The sequence below is a fragment of the Semicossyphus pulcher genome, unplaced genomic scaffold, assembly GCF_022749685.1.
Source record: "Semicossyphus pulcher isolate SPU_LCO1_2020_fin unplaced genomic scaffold, fSemPul1.0.p SCAF_15, whole genome shotgun sequence".
NCBI classification, from domain to species: domain Eukaryota; kingdom Metazoa; phylum Chordata; class Actinopteri; order Labriformes; family Labridae; genus Semicossyphus; species Semicossyphus pulcher.
Window position 1 is genome coordinate 1,344,115 of NW_027211659.1, and position 24,092 is coordinate 1,368,206.

The following is a 24,092-nucleotide window of genomic DNA, read 5'->3' on the forward strand; positions in this document are numbered from 1 at the left end:
AGAGACGGCCCGAGGGAACAGAGGTATCTTTCTTTTATCTTTCATCACCCTCTCTTCTTCTGCCTGTGATGCTGGGAACAGATATGGGACGAGGGATGAGAACTTAAGCATTAATTATTCAATTCAATTCAAGTCTCTCTTTTTATCTCATACTCAACCGTACACATTTTCTATAGTGTTCAAACTCATTAACTTTAGAGGGAAGCAGCAGCACGTGTTGTTTTCATCATGCAAAGGACATGAAAGAAACATACAAAGCTGCTCTGAGGTTCCTGAACAAGATTTTATACTTAACCAGAAAGCCCAACAAAGTAAGAGTACACATCCTGACGGGGGAAGGGGGGGTTGAAACTTCAAACATAATGGGTGCTTATGTGCATGCTTAAGAGCTCACACACAGAAGCCCCTTTCACACATGCACTCCTGACAATTTCCAGAAAATTGAAAGACAGTCCGATCCCTGAAAATGTGTCGTCACAGCGTCACGCTGCTGTCTCTGCAACCGTTGATCAATTTCAGTGTCGGCCCTCGCAGCCAGAAGCTCCTGCATCTCTTCCTCTCTCTGCAGACGTCTTTGTTGTCGTCTCGTAAACGCCACAAACTGTTCCCCTTTCGAGCCACTACAGCGCTTCCTACTGACACTACGCCGCAGTGCTGTATTCCCGTTTTAAGCGAGTAAAACTAACTTGATTGTTGCTAACGTTTCGTCACGGACATGCACCGTCATGATCAACGGTTGCAGCCGCCACCCTCACAACTATCAACGTTACCGTAGGCTGCCGGCTACTCTTAGCTACCTGCACCGTTAGCTAGCAGGATTGCAAAGTCGACATGGTAACAAAGATGGAAGGCTGTAATTTGTGTGTGTTTTAAATGAAAATAGTGTTGAATTAAACAACACATTTTTATTAATAAATAGCTTTAGAAAACCTTTTTCCCTCTGAGATACCTCCGAAAGTGTGACTTATATTCTGGATTTTACAGGACCTGCTGCGTTCACACATCGGCTCACCCCGACTTCTTGCAGACATTTCACTCGGAGGCTGGCATCATGCATCACACACGCAGCCCACCTGAACAATGTTGTGGAATATTCAGGAGTGCAGTGCATGTGTGAAAGGGCTTCACTTACCCCAAGCGTCCTCCATTAGCGTGTCTATAAGAACACAATAAGAACTCGCGTCTCTCATTTTAACCCACTAACAAGCTGCGTCTTGTTTGCACATCCTTCCAGACATCACCTGATCAGAGCTGAGCTGTTATGTTGAAGTTCTGTTGATCAATATTTCATGTTGAATCAAAAGACTGACTGTTGCTAAGGAGAAAAAACAAGAGGCAGAAATCAGGCTTCAGCAGAGTCAAACGCCTAACTCGTTTAAGGTGCATCACCTGCTGAGGTAAATGAGTTTTAGGAATAATTCCTGCACTGCTCTTAATGTGCCTTTGACCTCATTCTGTCAGAGAACAACATATTAACAAACGTACATGCAGATATGTTTGTGAAAGTGTTGCGTCCATCCAAGCCTTGGAAGAGCTTGGATTGTCAGCCATCTTAGATTTTCTCTGCTAAATACGAATATAACTTTCACTTCCTGAGCCTGAAATGATGCCGAAAGGAAATCCCCTTTTTCAACATCGTTCTCCTATAGCAGCTTCACCATCACGCCTCCTCCTAACATCAGCGAATGAGCAAATCTATGGGGCCTATGGGAAGGGGGAATCCAGTGTCCAGTGTATGCGCTACGAGCGATTTCACAGCTCGAGGATGGGGTGTATCTTGTGATTTCTTCTTCTGCAACTTTTTTCTCCAACATGTGTCGCTTAGCCTGCCGCATTTTTCACCCCGCTTTATGCCGACTTTTCTCCTGTCAGCCTCTGAGTAAAATGTCCGCAAGAAGTCGGGTTGAGCCGACGTGTGAACGCAGCAGGTAATAGTCAGGAACATGAGCGAGTGGGGTGAGTGGGCGGGGTGATGACGTTTAGATCATGTGACCGGTGTGAAACCAGAAGAGCGACACAGAACAGGATGATTAAAAAGGTTGAAGAAGGATCGTTTACAAGACGACAGCAAAGATGTCTGCAGACTTGAGAGAGGAAGAGATCGGGAGCTTCTGGCTGTGAGGGACGACGGCAATCATCCGCCATCTTGGATATGTTATAAACGACTTCTGCAGCTAGTTTTGCCAAACACCCCTGCTTCCTATCTGACTGGAAAATCTCCCGCTGTGAGGGGCCGACTGTCTTGACATTTTCTGGAATGACAGGCGTGCATGTGTGAAAGGTTCGTTAGAAATCTAGTGACGTCAAAACTCGCCCTCCATGACTCCATGCTACCGACGGTCACCTCGTGTCCTGATGTTGTGAGATGTAAAAGAGGAAGAAGAGGTGCAGAGGGGGCACCAAGGAGGTGTCGGGGTCAAGAGGTCACTGCTCATATTGGGGATTAAAGGAGATGCTTATCTGAAGGGAGGGGGACAATGGGCGGATACAGTGGAGACGTTTGGAGGCCTCAAGCTTTGATGAAGCTGAACCATGTTTTTATATCAACATGGCTCCACCTTCGTTACAGTCTCTTCTCTCTCGGCCAAAATCCACCCGCTCTTTGATTTGTCTTTGAATGCAAACAGAAACAGGAACTTATACTCAGCTTTATAATATGTTTTAACACACTTTATTTGGCGTCTTGACACGGAAAACAACCGGACGTGATGTCAGAAGCCAAACGATCGCTCAGCCAATAGATGGCTTTATTGGAGCGTTAGTCCCAGTCGCTCACAGTCGATGTGTGAGAGGAAGAAGCTGCAGCCAAATCAGGCGTTTTAGAGCGAATTCCTGGAGGCAGTGTTTACTGGATATCTGTAATGTAGGAACAGTCGTAGACCTTTAAAACTGCTACTAAATAGATGCTTAAAGGGCCATGAATGTTTTTATTAATGTTAGATGTTTAAGTGCTTTGTTGGAGAATAAGCACACTGTGTTAAACCCTCTCCATCAGAGCACACACAGCCTCACAGACTGACCTGCGGCCTTACAGGAGAACATGTTTTTGTCTTGATAACTTTGGGGAAAAAACCCTTTTTAAAGATTATTTAAGATCCTTTTTGTTCTGGCGTTTCTGACAGTTTAGGTGAGGAGACCTGGGAATAATGGAGGAAAGGCTTATGGAAGTATTTTGCCTCCCCGCTGCACTCTCGGTCCATGAGAGAGGCAGAAAACATGAGTTAATTGCGTTTTTTACAGGCCGTCTCAAGTGGAAGCAGCTTAATGAGGTTAGGCAGCTCGCCTCGTTGAGAATCGCAACCGTTCCTAATTGTGATCTCAAATATGCTCATAATCCTCTGATTTGACAGCGGCAGAGGTTTCTGGGGAGGCATTAAGGTGAGCGAGGGAGAACGAGGGACACAGAGACAATTAGCAGGGAGGAAAACATGTGAGCGAGAGCAGAGGATTAACACATTAACAAGAAAATAAACAGTTTCCAAAGCTTTGTGTGGAGCAGAAAGAACAACAGAGCGGCTTCTTCAGTTTGTGCTTAAACGTCCTCTTCTTGTTCTCAGAGCCACGATGGTACAAAACTTATGTGGGCACATACATGCCCACATGATACTGAGCTGTTGTGTCAACAGCTGTGTTGTCAGTACCAGCAGCACGTCCACATGCCCATCAAACCTGTCATATTGTGTAATATGTATCATATGGACAGTAATTGCTCCTGTGCATGAATACGACAGAACAGAGCTGCTAGGTGTGGACTCACGTGTCACACAGTGTAAAGTTTTCCTGGAAAATGATGCAGTCTTTATTTACTGATATCATCCATCCATCGTCTACACCGCTTATCCTGTTCAGGGTCGCAGGGGGGCTGGAGCCTATCCCAGCTGTGATTGGATGAGAGGCGGGGTTACACCTGGACTGATCGCCAGTCAATCACAGGGCTGACACAGAGACAGAGGACCTTTCACACTCCCACACTGCTAATTGCCTATATACGCATCTATCTATCTCTGAATGAGGTAACACAATGGTGACTGAGCCTCTGGCCCACTGATGAAAGCCTTTGTATTTGCAGTACATACTATAATTACAGTCTGGGTGTCTGTGGCGACATTCATGGAAAAAATCACAAGCGGCGCCCAGTTAGTGACGCGTTTTCCATCAGCCAGCAGTGGTTGGTCTGCCAGAGAGGGTAGGCGGAGCTAAGCGGCTGCTTTTCCGCTCTCTGCAAGTGTTGCGAGTAAACAGTAATCTACTATGGCTGAACAAACAAAGAAAAGATGGATGACTACAGATACAACTTCAACAAGAAGTGAAAATCCAAAGAAGAAGAAACAAACTCGACGCTCAGATGAAGCAAACAGTCTGAGAAGGAAAGAAAGTAGAATGGAGAGTCAGAACCGAGACAAAGGGAGCCAGTCGTAGATGTCTGGTTAAAAGAAATAGTATTCAAGGCTGTAACTTTATCCTTTATTTAAAGGTTAAAATCTCACTGAAATTAAAATCTCTCTGTCACAATACAACTGGGCGAACCAAATATCCTGTTAATAAACAATACGAGGGTAAGGACTGAAATCCAAACCTTACGTAGGATCCCTCGTGATATGTTCTCACTATTTCAGGTCTTTTTGTGCACTGTTGCAGGTAGAAGGGGCGGCACATTTAAAAGCATCAACAGCAGTGATATGTATCTTTGTATATATGACTTTGATAAATGATTCATCCACCTGATGGCTTCTGGTTCACAAAGTTTAGATACCAACAAACAAACGTTTATTATACGTATATATTAGGGAACACCATCAGGGTTTCAGTATGTTTCAGTATGTTTGCGTTTGGTGATCACGGCCTGACCAGCAGAGATTTCACCTTGACTGTTAGCCGTCTCGTGCTGTCCCCAAATCTGCACCAATTGGCATGAGGATAAAAACAAACCATCAGGTCACCTCTGACGAATCGTCTGCGGGGCAGAAACGAACCGTCGCTCCGTCCGTCCTGTGGGTCGCTTTGAACGCTGTGAATCACAATAATATTTACCCTGATCTTATAGACTCCACCAGCCATGTTTCCCCCCTGTGTCCCCTCCAGAGGCTATGTTGACATTTCAACTCCTGGCATGAGGGCGCTGAGGCGACTGCGTGCGCTGTTTCAAACAACAAAACAGCAGAGCGCCTGTGTGACAGATGGTCTGGTTGTGTGTTTGCTTCAGTGTCTCCTCTCTTAGGCCTTCAGGGTACATCGATGGTGGTTTGACCTCTCCGGTCACACGGCCGCCGGCTGTCCTGAGCTGTCAGATTTCAGAATGTGAGATGACTCAAGGCACCGGACAGCTTCAATATGTGTCCACTGCACCCTGAACTAATGCTGCTGCAGGCTCTCAGCGCTGCACTCATGGTCAAGCTTCAGTCGGGACCGGGACTGTTCGGTGTTTATGTGTTATTAAAAACATGTGTGTCCTCTGTTTCTCCTCAGGATGAAGAACAAGCTCTGGTACTTTGAGTTTGGCACCACAGAGACCATCTCTGCCACCTGCAAGAAGCTCAACGAGTGCATAGAAGTCGAGGTGAGTCACAGGCTTAGCAGAGTTGTCCGTTCTCAGGTGAGGAGTAACCAGGTATAAAAATACTTACGTAGAGTTTGAGGTGTCATTATACTTTTAGCCCAAATATTATAACACACATTTCTGACTTTCTACTTTTAACTCTGCTTATCCATCAGTGATGGAGTCATACAGGACAGAGGTGGCAAAAGTACATACTATCTATACTTAAGTAGAAGTACAGATACTTGTGTAAAAAAAGAAATACTGATTCAACTCCTTTACTCAAGTAAAAGTAAGAAAGTACCGGCTCCTCTGAAGGACATTTTACAGACCACTTCTGTGCAAAGCTAACGAAACCTCACAATAATAATAATAATAATAATTAAAATAATTCAAAGACGATTAAACTAATCGTTTTTAATTTTAATTAAGCTTAAAATAAAATAAAACTATATACTGCCAATAATTTACTAAGAGTTTTGAACTTCAGCAGTGCACGATACCTCTTTGATAACTGGGCAAAAAGAAAGAAGTCCTCGGCACACTCGGATCGTTTTCTTCGTTTATTATCACTGGACACTTTCTGGTTTTGCTGCAAGTCAAATTTCAGACAGAATATAAAGACTGAACCGAACTGAGGTCCCAAATGAGCACCTGGATCTTTTTTAACAGCTTTGAAATCAGTCTTGACGTTGGGAAGGCAGCGTGCAGAGACCAAGATAACCGATAATTCCCCTCACACGCATTAAAACTAAAGTCACCAGCCTGTTCTGAGAACGTAGGGTGTCGAAAGTACAGATTTTTGTGTTCAAATGTCGGGAGTGAAAGTAAAAAGTTGTCCGAAAAATAAATACTCAAGTAAAGTACAGACACCTGAAAAATCTACTGAAGTACAGTAACAAAGTATTTGTACTTCGTCACTTCCCACCTCTGATACAGGACGGACGTGAGATGATGAATAAGGTGTAAAAGAGACATTTCACATCCAGCTGATTTACACATACGAGCAAAGTTAATGTTTATGTGTATTCAGTAAACAACAGCTAGAAATGTCTTTTAGAGAGCTGCTTTTTATTTTTATGCTGTTTACTTTTATGTCTGTGAAGAAGGAAAATCAGTATTTTTACTTTAACAGGAGTGTTTTTAGACGTTTCTGTACTCAAGTATAGATTATGTGTGCTTTTAGCCACTTCAAGGCGGGATTATTACGCCTCTGTTACGTTTCGTCTTCTGTGTAAAACGCACAGAGGCGTAATGGTGGGAGCAAAGTCGTTTCGCTTCTGAGCCGGCATCGGAGGTAGTAACAGAGGTGGAACGGCACCGTGTGTGTGTATGAAGCACGCGTTGTTTGTTTACACCTAGCGCACGTTTTGCCTTAAGTGCTTTAAAAACACACGCTGGGGCGGCTTTACGCCGGCGTTGCTTGGTCCAATGTAAAATGGCAAAGGCAGCATATCAGCGGAGCTTTGTTACAGCGCTGAGGCTGAAACACAATGAGAAAAGAGCTTTTTAAACCTCCGATCGAATGTCAATGAAGCACCAAGGACGTTAACGAAAAGAGTTAAAACATCTTTAAATACCTGTAAGTATTCTGCCTTTAATAGGAAGGAACATATCAAACGTCTTGTATACACTGCACATCAACAAGTTTGCTTTTCTGTCTTTTTCACTGACAGACTTTCAAGCGCTTTTATTCTCTCATGTTTTTTTTCTGCTGCAGAAATTAACAACAAAGTTGTTTTCTCTTGTTAGCGAGACGGGCTATTCTTAGCACATCATCAGATTAATGCCCCATAAAGTCTCTGATTGCCTCATTCTGTCATACAGCGCTGCATAATGTGTCACCTGGGTGTTTAGAGCACAGCAGGACTCCAAGAAAACACAGACGAAAACACACACTTTCAGAAACTAGTGAGTGCAAATACCAACAAGACGGCTCCTTATGAAACAGTTCATATCGGCAGCTTCTGTATGTTTAATTCATTCAGAATAACACGTCCACTTTGATCAGCTTTCTAAGTTAGTTTTTATTTCCTGAAAGACAAAAGTGTTCCAGATGTAACCAGTAAAGTTGGCCTGCAAAAGAAATAACAGACCTTACAATAAAACAATATAGAGCTCTGCAGCTTTGTCCAGGTAAAGGCGGCATTACTCTTTTATTACAGACAAATCCAATGAAAACATCAGCAACCTGTTGGACTGTCTCTCCCTAAACCAGTGTGTTAATCTCAGCCACCAGGACAGGTACACAGTGTGAACACCTTCTTCTAAGCAGCTATGTACCCATTAACAGACGTTTACTGATGCTGGTCAGCAGCCATCACACGTTTTAATAATTACATGTAGGTGGAAATGTACCTACGAGAGGGCTTGTAATCATTGCCAAAAGTAGTGGCCTCTTCTCTGTGTCAGCAGCAGCTTTAATAGGACACTTTAAGTGTTACATTTAACTTAACTGCTTGTATGTCATGCACATGCACACAGTTACCTTGATCTGAAGCATTTCAGTAAATACTTTGTTGCTGAAACATTATTTTAAAACCCTAAATGAGATAAATTACACTAAAAAATTTAATATTTAAGTATAATTACGTCTCATTAATGCAAAACAAACATGGAAATTCATTTCAAATAACAGCTAGACGAAGATGTTATGTAAGAAGTGTGTGTTGTCACTATTGCATTAATAGACTGGACTATGATACATGAATGCACACACATGCATTATGCAGTTCTCCACACACGGTACGTGACGCTTCCTCTGTTGTTCGCCTGCATGTCGTGGGCGAGCGGTAAAGTCCAGCGTTTTGTTGCTGCTTTGAGTCATCACAAATCAGCCGTGTTTGCTGAGTCACAGCAGCGTGTTGTTGACATTCCCTGGTGTGTTTTTATTTGATGAGTCCAGATGAGGCGAGACACGGTATAATTCAGATCCAGGCCAAGAGTGTCAAATAGGGTTACTTTATATCTTATAATATCATTCAGTATGTATTGACACTGGGCCAATTTGATTTAAGGCTGCCTGTTTCGCTGCTTCGCACCACTGCACACCTGGCTCCGGGCCAGGTAATCCATCAGGCTAAAATATATCTTGCAGTCTTTAATATATCACTAATTCCCAAAGTGGGTACAAGCATAGGCAGCTATTTTACTCTTTGATACAGCAGCTCAAACACTGCAGCTGTCTGTGGTATCCATTAGCTTATACGTTAGTATTAGCTTCCCATGGCATGCATTTAAATATACACAAGCCAGTAGAGAAATCCTATACATGCACTGCTGTGACCTGGTTAGTGTAAATCTGTGTATAGTACATGCAAAAGGTCAGAAATCAAACCCCTATTACAGACACTGTTTTGGAATTTTTTATTGTCAGAAAATAAACACAAGTGAGCGAGAAGAAGCAGCAGAATGTTTATTAGATGAAAAACTTTGGCATTGTTGATTAGATCATTTTATAGGAACACACCAAGCTAATGTCAAAGAGCTAGCAGCAAAAAAGGTCGCAAACAGGAGACCACATAGCCGGACAAGAGGAGTTCCACAAGACTCCGTCCTCGGTCATATACCTTTTTCCACCAAGGAAGCTCTGTGTTGTCAGAAACGTACATGGCTTTCCCGAACGCAGGCAGAAACACCAATCTAACATTAAAGAGCTAGCAGCAACAAAGGTCGCTAACAGGAGACTACAAAGCTGAACAAGAGTTCCACAAGGCTCCGTCCTCAGTCATATCCTTTTTTCTTGCTACACAGGGAAACATTTGTCAGAAACTTGCATGGCTTTCCCTAACACAGCCAGAAAAACTAAGCTAACATTAAAGAGCTAGCAGCAACAAAGGTCGCTAACAGGTGACCACATAGCCAGAAAACAGGAGTTCCACAAGGCTCTATCCTCGGTCAAACCTTTTTTTTCCTGCGAGGAAACTTTGTGGTATTAAAAACTTGCATGCTTTCCCTAACACAGCCAGAAACACCAAGCTAACATCAAAGAGCTAGCAACAACAAAGGTCCCTAACAGGTGATCACATAGCCGGAAAACAGGAGTGCCACAAGGCTCCATACTCGGTCATATACTTTTTTCCTGGAAGGAAGCTCTGTGTTATCAGAAACTTGCATGGCGTTCCCTAACACCGCTATGCAGATGACACCCAATTATTCTTGTAGTGTACCCCGTCTTACATTCAGATGGAGGCATGCATTTCTGTTTGTCTGCAGAGTGGAGGCAAAATCTCGGCCTCCAGGTCAACCTGGAAAAGACGGAGCTTGTTTTCCTCCTACCACGACACGTCCATCAATATTGACAACAACACTTTGACTGCAAGGATACTGGACTTTTAACCTCCTCCTTTACAACACCAGGAGGATGAGGAAACAGCCTACATGCTCTTTCCTGCAACCTTTCCTCGTGTTGCCACCCCAGTCCTTTTCTCCGAACACTATACTGGTTCTATCTTGGCGTTTCCAGGTCAAAATCCCAGTGATGACTGAGAGGTCTCGGAAGGGAACTGCTACCTCCTACCTCCAAACCATGATCAAAACCTGCAGTATATCCCCGACCAGACTATTGCGCTCTTTAAGCCTTTGTTAAGCTGTCCCATCACTTACAGTAGAGGACGCAGGGTTCATCCATTTCGGTCAAGACTCTTCTCTATAGAGACTAAACTGTGATGGAATTAACTACCCACTGAAGTCATGACATCATGGTCACTATAATCTTCCAATGCAGACTAACACCCACCTTTTCAGTCTACAACTGAAGAACCTTTGCTTGCACTTGTACTTAAGCACTGAACAACATGCTGTTAATCATTTGTTTTACAGTTATATATTCCTAATTTTGGATCATATCTAAGTTTTGCTCCTGCATGGTTTGAATGTACTCATTGTGTCCTGCAGCGTTAGAGCACATAGAGAGGCATAATTCTTTGTGAAGAGCTTTTGTATCCATATCAGTCGTAGCAGATTATTCATGTTTAATAAAATGTTGTGAAATTTGTCGTCATAATCGTTCTCCCTTTTGGCCTGCTCCCTTCCTTCCCCTCAGTGCGACGGGATCATCTTGGACCTCAGCAACACCTCCTTAGAAGGCATCGCTGTGCTCAACATTCCCAGCATGCACGGTGGCTCCAACTTGTGGGGGGAGTCAAAGAAGAGGAGGAACTACAACCGCATGAGCAAGAAGGTTCCTTACATGATGCCGTCCAGCACCGTCACGGACGCTAAAGAGCTCAAATTTTGCGTGCAAGGTAAGTCGAAGGAGATAAATGACGATGCACCGGGTGTTTATTCATGTCTCTGTTACCTGTTTAGGCTCTGCAGGGTTCCAGAAAAGTGCTCTGGGTAGGGGCAGCCCACTTCATTAGTGACTGCCACCAGTAATGATGACAATCTTTCAAGACTCAAAGAAAAGCTTTATCAATGTTACGAAACCATTGTAGCTTGTTACCCTGAAGCAACGTCTACATGTGACCCCTCCTCACAGGTTATGACCTCAGTCTGGACATGATTAATGAGTTGTTCAACCTTAGCGGCCATTCGAGCCAAAGAGCTTTGCATTTTTAGCTCTCTTTGGGGAATTTGAACAACACAGAGGACAAAATATGAACCAGGACGTTCAGCTGGAGTAACAGTTAAATGGGTTTATTAGACGGCGAATCTCTGCAGGATTGTTTGAAATATTGAAAGACAGAATTTGACAACTCTGGATTGCAAATATGGCAGCAAAAATGTAAACTTTGTCATGACGACTGCAAAGCAAATGCATTTTTGGAGGTTGGACGCAATTGCAGACCGAGAGTGTCTTAAAGTTATCCCAGAGGCATAACCTCAAAAAGCGATGATTGGATGGGAGAACACCAAAATAATAACGAGCTAAAAAAACAAGTTGCACTTCAATAAGTTGAAACCTAACCACTGCTGCCGAGCTGCTGACAACAAACTACACTTTCAGAGAGACCAAAAAAACACTTCTAAACCAAAAACAATGGCCGCCAGGGATGCCTTAAAAGAGAAACACAAACACAAAGAAACGTGGTGAGCAAATCATGCTCTGCACACTCACACCGCTACACAAGAGCAACCACTGACAGAACCTCTCACTACCTCTGATGGTGAGATCATGAGTCAGCACAGAGCACTGGAACCAAACGGTATATATAGACTTCCCACACCTGGTCTTAATCAGGGCAGTTAGACACACACACACACACACACACACACACACACACACACCTGACCCTGCACTGAGATTATTCCCTCACCAAACTCACTTGCTATGTTCAAAATGCCAAACTATACTAGCAGTGCGTACTGACTTGGCCAAAATGTAGTCTGTAGTATGCAAACAAAAGCAAAATGTGCAGTGTGCCAAAAATACCCAGAAGCAGGTCGAAGGCTGTCCCAATTCGAAGGCTCCTTCAGATGCAGCCGGCAAATGCGTCCTCCGTTACCCCGGCCACGAAGGATCCATGGGGTGCATCCTTTGCAGCCCACCGTATCCCGAGATGCTTTGCGCGCTAATTCAAACAGCTGGCGGACTTTTAAATGGCCGAGGAATACACTTTAAAATGTAAAGGTTTTTGGTTTTAACTCAGTCGAATAACTAGTGTTAAGAAAATGAAAGGGCCCTTGAAACTTATCATCTTTAAAATAAGAGGTTAAGTTACGTGACGTTAGTTATGCTAGCTAGTTTGCCTGCTAGCTACCTGTTGCTAGGCGACAGGAGCGGCGTTTGGTGATGCAAGGGTAGACCAGGCCGTCTCATTTCACTTCGGCTTTAACGGCCTACGCAGGCTAATGATTGGAGCATCCTCCGTGGACCGCCTCCTTCGAAGGATGCAGCCCGTGGATTAGTGTGCAGTGTTTAGCATTTAGTATGTGGTATATAGTACAGTCTTTCGAACTCGGCCAATGAGTGGCCAGTGTGAGTGCCCCTTAAAGTAACAGAAGCCGCCTGAGTTTGAGGAGAAGGGCTGCGGCTGGTTTGGAGGAAATCTCTGCAAGTGGCAATATTTCTCAGTGCAAGCATGTAAATCACAGTGCAGGCAGCAGCGTTTTGAAGAGAAGCTTCACAACATAAATTCAACAAGTGTTCTCAGTGTGAAATATAGATCGGAAAAGAAGCCTGTTACTCCAACTGAAAAACCAACATTGCATTTTTCATTGAAGAGGAAGTAACATCCTTTGCATCTTAATAACAGTCAAGTTTTGGTTGTTTGCACTTGACTCTGACAAATCCTGCTTCACTGCTCGACATTTCCAACCTTTGCTTCATGTTTGCTCCCTCTCTCCGTGTCCCTGCTGACTCCAGCTGGTGATTATGAAACTTCAACCTTTGCCTGCTCCATGTGTCCATTAATAAAAGCACAGTATGGTTTTTTTAGATGTTAATGGGGCCGCTATTACAACACTGCTGGAAACCCTGCGCTAGATATTAAACCTGGAGTGCAACCAGCGAGTTAATGGACATAGAAGAGCGTAACAATACCTAATCAGCTGCTGCAGGGAGTTTGACCCTTCAGTGCTTTGTTCACGTGTAGCAGCAGTTAGAGTAAAGACTGCGATTACAGGTGTTTCTATTCATGTCTCCGCAGTAATAACGGACTTAACATGGAGATAGTTAAAGGTTGTTGATAATGGATGCTTGTTTTCTCCTGCAGGGAGCAGCCGTTTAGCAGTTAAACGGCTGTAAAAATCAGTGTTAGTATTTCCAATAATGTTCCTCTGATTATTAATTTATTTAATCAGGCGTCATTTTCTCATGTTTGTGTGCAGCTGCTTATTTTCTGTTGGTAAACAGCAGGTTGAGTTTCCCCACGCTGCTATCCATCTGCTTGTATCACTTCACGTCACAGCTGGACCTTTGTTTCCTAAAGCTTCGGTATATAAGAGCTGTACGTTGTGCTCATTACCAAACACAAGCTACAGATGTGCATTGAGAGAACACATCGTGGCTCCTGCTGTTCCTGCGCTCCACAGCTGCTCCCTAACAAAGTCCGGTCTGTGTGGAAAGGCTTGATATTTGGGAGGACGTGACGATTGTGTAACTCTGTGTGGACAATGGCATTTCAGCAGATAAACAGTGTTCGCGCTCACTACCTGAGTGTTGTGTTTATCTGCCGTTACACATAAAGGTCAGTTTACTCATCTCAGAGTACTAATCAGAAAACAGTTGTATAATATCGTCTGTGTCTCTGGAGCTTCTTCAAGTCTGAAGAAAAGGCTTTAGAATAAGAGAGAATCTTACAATCTGCAGAGACAACAGTTTGTAACTTAACAGAAAACCTGAGAAACAAAGTGGTTCTGTGGAGCATTTATTATTAAGTTAAAGTCAGAAATCAGATAACAGAACAACAAAAACAATCACTTTTAATTAATTAAGGTGTTTATATCAGAATATAACTGATCAAGGCACTCTGAGTTATTTAAGTTTTTTATTTTCATTTCTGTTTTGCCTTTATTTGATTGGACAGCTGAAGAGACACAGGAAGTGTGGAGAGTAGAGAGTGGGGGATGACATGCACCAAATGATGGGCAGACCGGGAGTCGAATCTGCGATCAGAGCGTCGAGGGCTGTAGCCTCTGTACATGCGGCGCCTGCTCTACCAGCTGAGCTAAACCAGCGCCCCAAGTTTAAGTTTTTAATCGATCAGACAGAACAGCAGCTGGGGGCGACTTTTTTGTAGCTGTTTTCAACCAGAGGGACGCTTCTTGCACGCTGCTTTTGCGTTGCTGACTCAAAGCATAAAAAAGCGGCCAACGTCATTGACATTTTTTCTCATTGTCCAATCAGATCGCCGTATTTCTCTTCCCCTTTTGTCGCCACAGAAACAGAAACTCCCTGAAGCTCTGTTTCTGTTTCTCTCCTCCTTCTTGGCAGGTCGCTGCGTACCAGCAGAAGGTAAACCCAGCTGTGTCAGTGCGCATGTGTAGCTAGCTAACTCAGCTAGTGAGCTGTCAGAGAGGACAGCGTTTACTTTGTGGAAATATTCACATTATTGTGAATGTTTGGGTGAAAGGGACGAGAACAACATGACGGTGAAATGTAAGCTGTGTCTGGAGGAGAAGTGCTCGTCAGCTGTGAAGAGCTCGAAGCATCTGCAGCTAAACACAGCTCCACAACACTGGTGGGACTGAGAGCCCGTGTTGTGTTGTTGTCATGGAAACAGCTGTGCCTCATACTGTATGCCTCTGCCCAGTTCACTGTCAGACTGTTAGCATCATAAAGAGCTGTAAAGGTTATACTGCGTCTGTCAGTCCTGTTATCAGGCTGCAGAGTTACAGATTATGGGCCGTAAACGAGGCGATGCAGAGACGGTAGAGTCGATGCATTCAAAGGTAGACGTGCAGCAGGCGACACGCCGTCCTGATGATATAACACACACGTGTCGAGAGGAGTTAACTTTTGATAACGCGAAAGTAATCTAAGGTGTTACTTTTCAAAGTTACCCAACACTGCTCCTAAACTTTAAGAAACATTGAAAACATGTTTTATGTTTAAAAGTTTCCTATAATCACAAAATTTAACACAAAAATACATTTTCATGGTTTTTTCTGCACAAATACACTTAACAGTGTGACAGTCAAACTGCCTCCTTTGTAGTTAGTCAATCAAACTCTCACCAAAAAAAGCTTCTTTGATTTCATATCTTCATCATCCAAATGAAACATGACACGAGGTTAAAAAGAAAATCTCATCTTCTCTACTTCAAACTTTTAATCGTTAACTCTAAAATCTGTCAGATAAAATGTTTCTTTGAAAACAGGAACGAGGTCGACCCTCGAACTTGTTCCTCTCTGTTTTATTTTCACTCTTTCTGTAGCTCTTTGAAGAACACATAAATGTCATGTAGTGCCTCCTCGTCCGGGTACAGCTCGGTGCACGGTGTTGGTGTATGTGTGACTGACAAGGTTCACGTCCAGACAAGGACGTTTCTCACGTCACCTCTTCTTTCTCTTCCTGTGTTTGAATTCTGTCACCACGTTAGAAAAGAAATCAACCAGCACGACTCTCTGAAAATATGTTTCAGACAGGAACAACAACGAGCTGTAAAATTAAAACGAAGCAGATTAATTCAGTGAACATTTATCGTTAACCACGAGAGCAGGGGAACAAAGAAAAGAGCTCGTGATATTTAGTCTCTGGTCAAAGTTTAAATGATAATTAATGTATGTGAGGGAGTTAAATCCAAAACAGAGATAGCAGTTGGTCCTTTTTAAAGCTCTTAAACTGTTCGGTTTAACCAGTGCATGTGTTTATATAGGACTGGTTATGCAGCCAGCTGGCATTGAAGCCTCCGTTTTATGTCCACAAACATTAAAAGAAAAACCCACTCTGTGCTTTCACCAAGGTTTTCTGGATCCATCCCACTTCTGTCTCTCTCTTCACTTTGTCTCCACATCTCTGCTGACTGAACTAAACCTTGTTTCCATGGAGATCTCAGGGCTATACTGAGGTAAAGACAGGAGGAGAGAACGACAGAGAAAGAAAGTATAGACTGAGAAGAATCAGGGATGAGTCATGTCAGTCACTTTGACGTCGTCCCCGATGGATTAAAACTCTTCGTAGATGCAGCTTCTGCACTCATTAAGTAAAGAATCCTTCTGTGAGTGAGACTTATTCTTTCATGTTCTTTGAAAGTTTATAGGGTATCAGTGCCCGATCACTGCAGATGATTTGAGACCAATAAATTGCCCTTTATCACAACCCTTTGCTGCATGTCACCCCACTCTCTCCTCCCATGTTTCCGTCGAGGAAAAGGACAAAAACAACCTTCTCTGGCCTCCATTTGTAGTTTGTTTGTAGTCCGAGTAGGGTTGACCAATCACGTATCAGCAGGCTTTGGTTGTTTGCAGGAAAAACAGTCTGTGTGGAGAGCAAATGCAGGCGTAACGTAGTGACACCCCGGCTCCCATCAGCGGTCATCTGACGACGATTTAGCTTCTTAATCTGCATGAAGGTGCAGCTAACAATCTGTTCTAAGATGTTGTTTCTCAATTTCAGCTCCATTCTTGCTTCTCAGGTTTCTAGTCGGACTGTGAACAGTGCTGTGCACATAAAATAAAGTCTTGGCCAGAAGCCGTTTATTGCTAACCGCAAGCTACACCGGAAACCCGGAAAGGTTGGCCATCGCTCCCAGAGGCGATGGGTTCGTCAGTGGATTACGAGATGCCATCAGATCGCTTCAGAAGAGGCCAGCTGCCCCTTCCAGTATGTTAGAAGGTGCATAATCATCAACATGTCCAAATCGACAGGCTGAACCTGACTGGACCTTCGACGTCATGGTAACGATAATCAGCTCTGTGCTGACGTTGAGAAGCCGGTGCAGTTCGGCTTGGTTTAGGCATTAAAACTACTTTGTTAAAAATCTGCTTCTTGAAGGAAAGTTTTAAAGAAAAAGTCAACTTACGTACGTGAGTTACCTTTGGTAGGTTCAAATATCTCAACTTTGATTTAATGTGTTAAAAGGGACACAAAGCCCGTTCTCCTGGGTGAAAGTCCTGCCTTGGTTTGACCCGTCTAAACATCCCATCCGGATGCTGACTTTACTTCTCTTTATACGAGTCACCTGACCTCCTCCACCTCCTATTCTAAGGCCACCAGGCGTCACAGCCGTGATGTAAATATGGCTCCTTCTTCTTACTTATAGCACATCACCACCTACTCCACTACTGACTGTTAATGGCCATTTAAAGGAATGAGTTGCTGTGCCTGAAGTTCAACTTGTGCCATTTTTCCATTCTCTGACTCAATCGCTGGTAAATAATAAAGAACATATTGCACGGTCAGCATCCTCCCAATTACAGATGACACAACTATAAGCTGACTTCAGTAAGAAAAACAGTGCGTGGAGATATATTGCCCAAGAAATAAACCACTTAATTGACTCCCAGTAACAAAGAAGGACGAGGAAATAACCAACAAATCAAAGCTGAGAATGGAAATCATAAATTCAAACACAGTCGAAGCTGTAGGCTGGTGAGAGGAAAGAGAGTGTCTGCCTCTGCGTACGCCTGAATGCATCGTTACTCTTATGAAGTCTCCTCCATCTCTGCAGAGCTCACAGTGCTTGTTGCCGATGTCTCTCCGTCTGCATCCTTTTAGATAGCGTCTCCGTTTGTTTCATCGTCTCCGTGCAAACTGCACCTGAATCAGGAGGATGGCTTGATGAGGATGGAAATCTGTTTCTTCTTTAGGATAGGAAAAGGGATTGCCTTATGATGCAGTATTTATTATATTATTATTATTATTATTATTATTTTTCATCCATCACTTGTTTGACCCTGTCCTTTACTTTGAGCTGTTGTAACAAGTGAATTTCCCCGATGGAGGATCAATAAATCTTATTACCGTTCACCTCATTTAGTATGTTGTTCAGCAAGTGCTCCTTTTCCATCACAGATATATATACAGATCATTTGTACATAAGATGAACTGCAGTTTAGTTTCTTTAATACTGGCATGATCACTGATTCAGAACGTTTAACGTTTGCAGCAGCGAACTTGACTGATGATGAAAACTGGCTCAGTGTCGCTGCCCTGTCGTTACCATGACGCCCTGTGCACTTCCTGTCGGCTCCAGTGTCCGATCTCACTTGAAGCTGTTTGTTGGCTCTCACCGACTTCGTTCCCTCCTCTCTTGATCGTTGCTTGTGTCGTATTTACTCTCAGATGTACGTCGCTTTGGACAAAGGCGTCCCGCCCGCCCCATATGAGACTAAAAGGCTGTGATTTGCCCGACCTGAATCAGGTTGGAAGAAAATCTGTGTGACTGGGAGAGGGCCGAGATGTATCTGCCAGAAAACACTCTGAAATGTCTCGTCTCGTTCTGATTTATAGTCCGAGTAGAACTGAACAATCACGTATCAGCAGGTTTTGGGTGCAAGCAGGAAAAACAGTCGGTGTGGAGAGCAAAAGCAGGCAGAACCCAATCAGCCGTAATACCATCTCGGCTCCCCTCAGAGGTCATGTGATGACAATTTATCTTTTTGTTAATCTCTATAAACAGACATCTGCAGACGCCGCTAACCATCCGGAAAAGGAAGTCTTGTTGTAAGTCCTTTATCGCCGCTGTCTGTCACTCCCAGAGGATATATCGTCAGACGATAGCCGATCGGTTACAAGAATGAGAGAACAAACTTAATCCAGTGATTGGCTGATACTACTGCCCTGTGATTGGCTGGTATTCATTGCCTGAAAGTCTGCCAGTAAGCTCTTTCACCCAGAGTACAAAAAGGCACTGCTTGTGTCTCATGTAAAATCCACATTACGTTAATATTTTATCCCAGACCTTTTTCTAAACCGAACCAAACTGCAGCCTCGTACTTTGATGAGTTAAGCAGCAAGACTACATAGTGAGGTTAAAGAAACACTCGTTGTTTAACTTTATCGGCACTGTATTGGGTAAGAAAACATAAACTCCAGAGTGGTGCTGCTCAATCTGTAAAAACAGTTCTATGTTTTCTATAACTATGGCAGCTTCCTAAAGTCTGAGATCAGGTTGTCTCAGATTACAGCCTCCAAACTTAAACAAGTCGTCTCTTAATTGTTGGACTGTCCCTTTAAGACATCAACATACAGAGCAGTACAGTGGAAACAGTTCCCATCGTCACCACGTTGTTTCCTATCAACTGTTGACCCCACCGTCTTTATCTGCTGACACTCTCCCCTCTCAGTCCTGTCTGAAGGCTTCCACACACTGCTCTGCGCACACACACACACACACACACACACACACACACACACTAACACACACACACACAGGTCTGTATCCCTGTTTGTGTGAAAGCCTGCGCAGCCAGTGACTCCATTCATGTTGTAATTCTTCAGCCTGCTCGTAACTCTTGACCTAAATCCGAGCCGTAATCCCAAAGTCGCCTCTTAAAGAAGTGAAGACCAACACGCTGTCCTCACGTGAGGAGATTATCCTGATCTCATTACACAGACCGACCGGCCCGTACGTCCCGATACAATCAAACTGCTCGTGCTCTAATAACTAATAACTCTCTAATAACTCAATAACTTTAATTTTGATTGTTAAGACAGTTAAGTTTCATATAGAAGCTTTAATCTGTGATGTGTATTGAAAAAGGTTTCTCAATTAATCAATTAGGGGATCAGTTTAGATAACTGGTTAATCATTTAAGGGATTTATCGAGGAAAAATACAAACGTGGAGCTCCTTTAGGCTCCTGGGTTTTGGACTGTTTGCTAAACATAAGTCCAAACCTACAAATTATTCTGACTCAGCCAAGTTCACTTTTAGTTATTTGATGCTGTCAAAATGATGATTGACAGCTCTGTTGACCAATCCGGCTCCTGAAGCCGGTCAGTTCCGGATTAGCAGAGTGGAGGACGAACGTCGAGAGGAGACGTAACAATAACATTCACTACAGTCACTGAAGCTTCCATACCTGTGAACGTTAACCTCAGACCAACACAAGAAGCTGTTCTGCTGTTAAACACGCCGACGTGCAGGACCCTTGCTGCTTTTTCAGTAAGTTAAGTGTGTGTTTTGGTTAGCGGAAGTGGCTACGGCCGCTCCACCCGCCGATCTCTGCTTCACAAGCTCCAAATGACGTCACCATCGCAAGATGGCAGCGCCTATCACAGGGGCTATTTTGGCTGCAGTACTGTACAATGAGAACAGATGGAGACGCGTTGTCCATCTATGTATACAGTCATTGGTGCAAACACAGAGTTTTTTTTATTTTCTCTCTTTTTTTTTTACATATTTAAAAATAAATGGGAAGAAACAAAAAACAGTTTAATTAACAATCATAATAAAAAAGGCAAAAATATTAGAAAAAAACTGCCGCACAAACTGTAACAACAAAAAGAGTTGAATCATCAGTTCTCCAAAATATTGTGTTTCATAAGTTTGATTAAAACATTGCCTTTTTTATTACAATCCATCCATCATCTATACCACTTATCCTGTTCAGGGTCGCGGGGGGGCTGGAGCCTATCCCAGCTGTCAAGTTACACCTGGACAGGTCACCAGTCAATCACAGGGCTGACACACAGAGACAGACAACCTTTCACGCTCACGTTCACACCTACGGGCAATATAGAGTCACCAGTGAACCTAACAAGCATGTGTTTGGACTGTGGGAGGAAGCTGGAGGACCCGGAGGGAACCCACCCATGCACGGGGGGAACATGCCCACAGAGAGGCCCACTACGTCTGAACTTGTGGCTGTGACGCCACAGCGCTAACCACTGCAGCCCTCAATCCTTCTATATGAGACTAAAGTGTGTTTTTCACTTTGCATACAATATAAAGTTTGAGTCACGAGCTTCACCTGGAGACCGTGACAGTAAATCTATAATTATTTCAGTGTGGATTTGCTCAGGTTATTCATGTTATGACGTGTGTGATGGAATCTTTGCGCTGCAGTCGTCCCTCAGGATTTAGCCTTTATTAAATTAGCCTCTCCTGCTAATGCTATTTGGAATTAGGGCTCAGAGACGAGTGCTCTAGTTTCAGACAGAAACTGTGTGTCTGCATGCGCAGAATGCATTTACAGTTTCTGTGTGTGTGTGTGTGTGTGTGTGTGTGTGTGTGTGTGTTAGTGCACCTCTGTCTTCTGTTTATGCGTGCCTGCATGTTTATCATACCACTAATTGTTTATGGCAGCTGCTTTCTCTGCTGCAATAAACTAAAGCTTTTAAATCCATTTGCTGCAGATAATGCAATCAGCCAGGGTTACCCAGAGTGAGTGAAAGACGCCCCGGGCTCTGCTGACCTCAGTGGTGAAACTTCAGTCCTCTGAGTCACCCTGTTTCTGCTCTGGTTTGTGTTCAGCGAGGACAGAACTGACAGCAGAGACAGACACACAGAGACAGCCTATAATGACGTGTAATCGTCATACAGTCGGTCGGTCGTTAGAATTGAAACAGTGCATCTTTAACTCGGGTTCAAGAACAGTCGTTAAACTGGAGATTTGAACTATTAATTACATTTTGTCTCGTCATCCGCAGACAGTAGAGGACTGGAATGCACAGTTGATGTTAATGCACCCCAAATACAAACTGTACCAACAGTGCAGACTGAAAACCAGCAAGCACTCCGCCCACCAACCGTGTGTGTAGCATCTGTTTACATGATAACAAAGACTCTGATGGCTCTCAAATCTTACCAGGAACTCAAGTTCCTGCTGTTATTTCCTCAACACAACTTCTTCTCTTGTGTGGTTCAGGACTCTTGAAGCAAATATTTTGCTAAAGATGAAACATTCTGAGCTTGTCTTCGCCTGCACAACGTAAATTTACACCGGTTCGCTTCCCATCTATATACTGCATAAAAGAGACGGACGCTCTGAAAGGTTAGCCTTTTTCAAAGTGCCTTAAAACTGCATTCTGTCTGTGTCCAGCAGGGGGCGACTCCACTACTCGTTAACAGGAGTCCGGTGGAAACGGTCCTCCTCCTCTCCTGATGTATTCCCTCAGTAAACATGTTCCTAATGAGTTTATGGTCTCAATCTCTAGTTTCAAGTCTTCTTCAACACAGCATGATGTTCATTTAGTCACTGATGCTCCCATTGAGAGTCACACAGACCAGAGAGAGGGGAGGGTTTGGGCTAAAACCATGTAGCAGTTCATTTCCAACTGTTGTTCTTCCTGTTGATAGCTTATTAAAGTGCATTAGGCAGCAGTTTTTTTTTCACCATTGAACATGTGAAGTATAACAATGAAGACAGACAGAGTAAAAAGATGTCACGTAGCGCCTCGTTCTCTTTCGTTTTCTGCCTTTATTCAGAGAGAGAGGACAGAGGATCGTGTCAGAAACAGGGGAAGAGAGAGTGGGGGTGACATGCGGCAGGGGGGAGTCGCATCCAGGGCTGCTGCATCGAGGACTGTGGCCTCTGTATGTGGGACGCACGATTAAATCACTGAGATAAACCTGCGTTAATTTAGATAATTATATTGTTGGGTTCATTGTTTTATATGGTATTTTTTGGGGCTGCACGGTGGTGCAGTGGTTAGCTAGAAGGTTCCTGGTTTGAGTCCCGGTTCAGACGTAGTGGGCCTTTCTGTGTGGAGTCTGCATGTTCTCCCCGTGCATGCGTGGGTTCCCTCCGGGTACTCTGGCTTCCTCCCACAGTCCAAAGACATGCTCGTTAGGTTTACTGGTGACTCTAAATTGCCCGTAGGTGTGAGTGTGAAAGGTTGTCTGTCTCTGTGTGTCAGCCCGGTGATTGACTGCCGATCAGTCCAGGTGTAACCCCGCCTCCCGCCCAATGACAGCTGGGATAGGCTCCCAATGAATCACAAAAATGTATGAAGATAAAAGTGACTCTAATTGTATCATAGTTTTAGTTTCACTTTAGTTTTGTTGTTCTGTATCACACACACCAGTTCTTGTGAATTGTCTCCGTCTCTCGTGTGTGAGTGAGCAGAGAAACTGGTTTCACACCTGACTTGTTCCTCAGCGTTTCTCACACACTCTCTGTATCTGATCATGTCCTTCCCTCGTCCTCCAGTCTAACTACTGTTCTGACATCAACGTGTAAATAACCCTCCATAATTGTGACACAGAAAATGTAGCGTAGAGAAAACTTCACTCTGTCTGGGGTCAAAAGTCCGCTCCTGTCCTCTGCTGAAAGACGGAGAACAGTCAGAGCAGCGGAGGGAAACACAGTGAGAGCCGGAGCTGCTGACAGGAACAGGATTCATGTAGGAAGGCCCGCTGTCACCCCGTCCCATCACCCGGCTCCTCCTCAACTTTTATCTCTGCTCCATCTCCCCCCTGCCCTGTTTATTTCCTGTCTGCTCCTGGATCACATTTCCTCCACTTCCTGCTGTGGATTGAGCTGGAAAGGATGCACATAAATAAGTTGGATGTAGTACGCAGATGCTCGGGGACTGAGACGTGGGAATGTTGAGAGCGTGCAGGAAAAGGCAGAACTCAGTAGCATGTTACGAAATGTTCTTTTCACAGGTCGTGCACGGAATAAACATTTAAACTCAGGTATTTCTTTCCTGTGAGGTATCACAGTTAGACTCAGTCACATAAATGTTGTTGGTTTGATGAAGGGTTGAAGGTTTTAGATCAGCACAAGGGTTTATTATGTGGTTAGTTACTTGTTTTGAGGCTTCTCTCTGAGGACAGGACATCTGGAGAACTGCTTGTCTTCTCTGGGACTAAGCTGCCTGTTGATGTCTTAAAACCACGGCTAAATTATTGGCTGTCTACTGCTATCACTACAATACTACTACTGCTTTTATTAAAGCTAGTAATGAGTAAAGACTCATAAATGAGAGATCATCTTCTTCCTACACAAGAGAATAAGCATTCCCTTTAACCCGGCCTCACCACCACAGTGTCTGTGATGCATCATGCCTTGAAAAGTATCTCTAGATTTGTAGTAAATTTTACAACTTTAATGATGTAATGACGACGCGTCTCCGCCTCCTCTCGATGTACAAAAGTGAAGACAAAATCCCCCCAGAGTGAGTGCAGAAGAGATCGACTGGTGGAGCCGCAGTATCGACGTCCCGCCCCTTCCTCTACCCGACAAACACCTTGACCTTGTGTCCTTGGCGTGTTGGAGCC

At 43.8% G+C, this 24,092-nt stretch overlaps 1 protein-coding gene across 1 annotated transcript in view; it reads left to right on the plus strand.

Moving 5' to 3' along the window:
* LOC138592118 (diacylglycerol kinase beta) overlaps nucleotides 1-24,092 on the plus strand; it is a 120,533-nt gene that overhangs the window by 77,915 nt on the left and 18,526 nt on the right. The window contains exons 23-24 of the mRNA XM_069662751.1: nucleotides 5,467-5,557; nucleotides 10,581-10,782. Coding sequence (XP_069518852.1) covers nucleotides 5,467-5,557; nucleotides 10,581-10,782 — 293 coding nt within the window. The remainder of the gene's footprint in view (nucleotides 1-5,466; nucleotides 5,558-10,580; nucleotides 10,783-24,092) is intronic.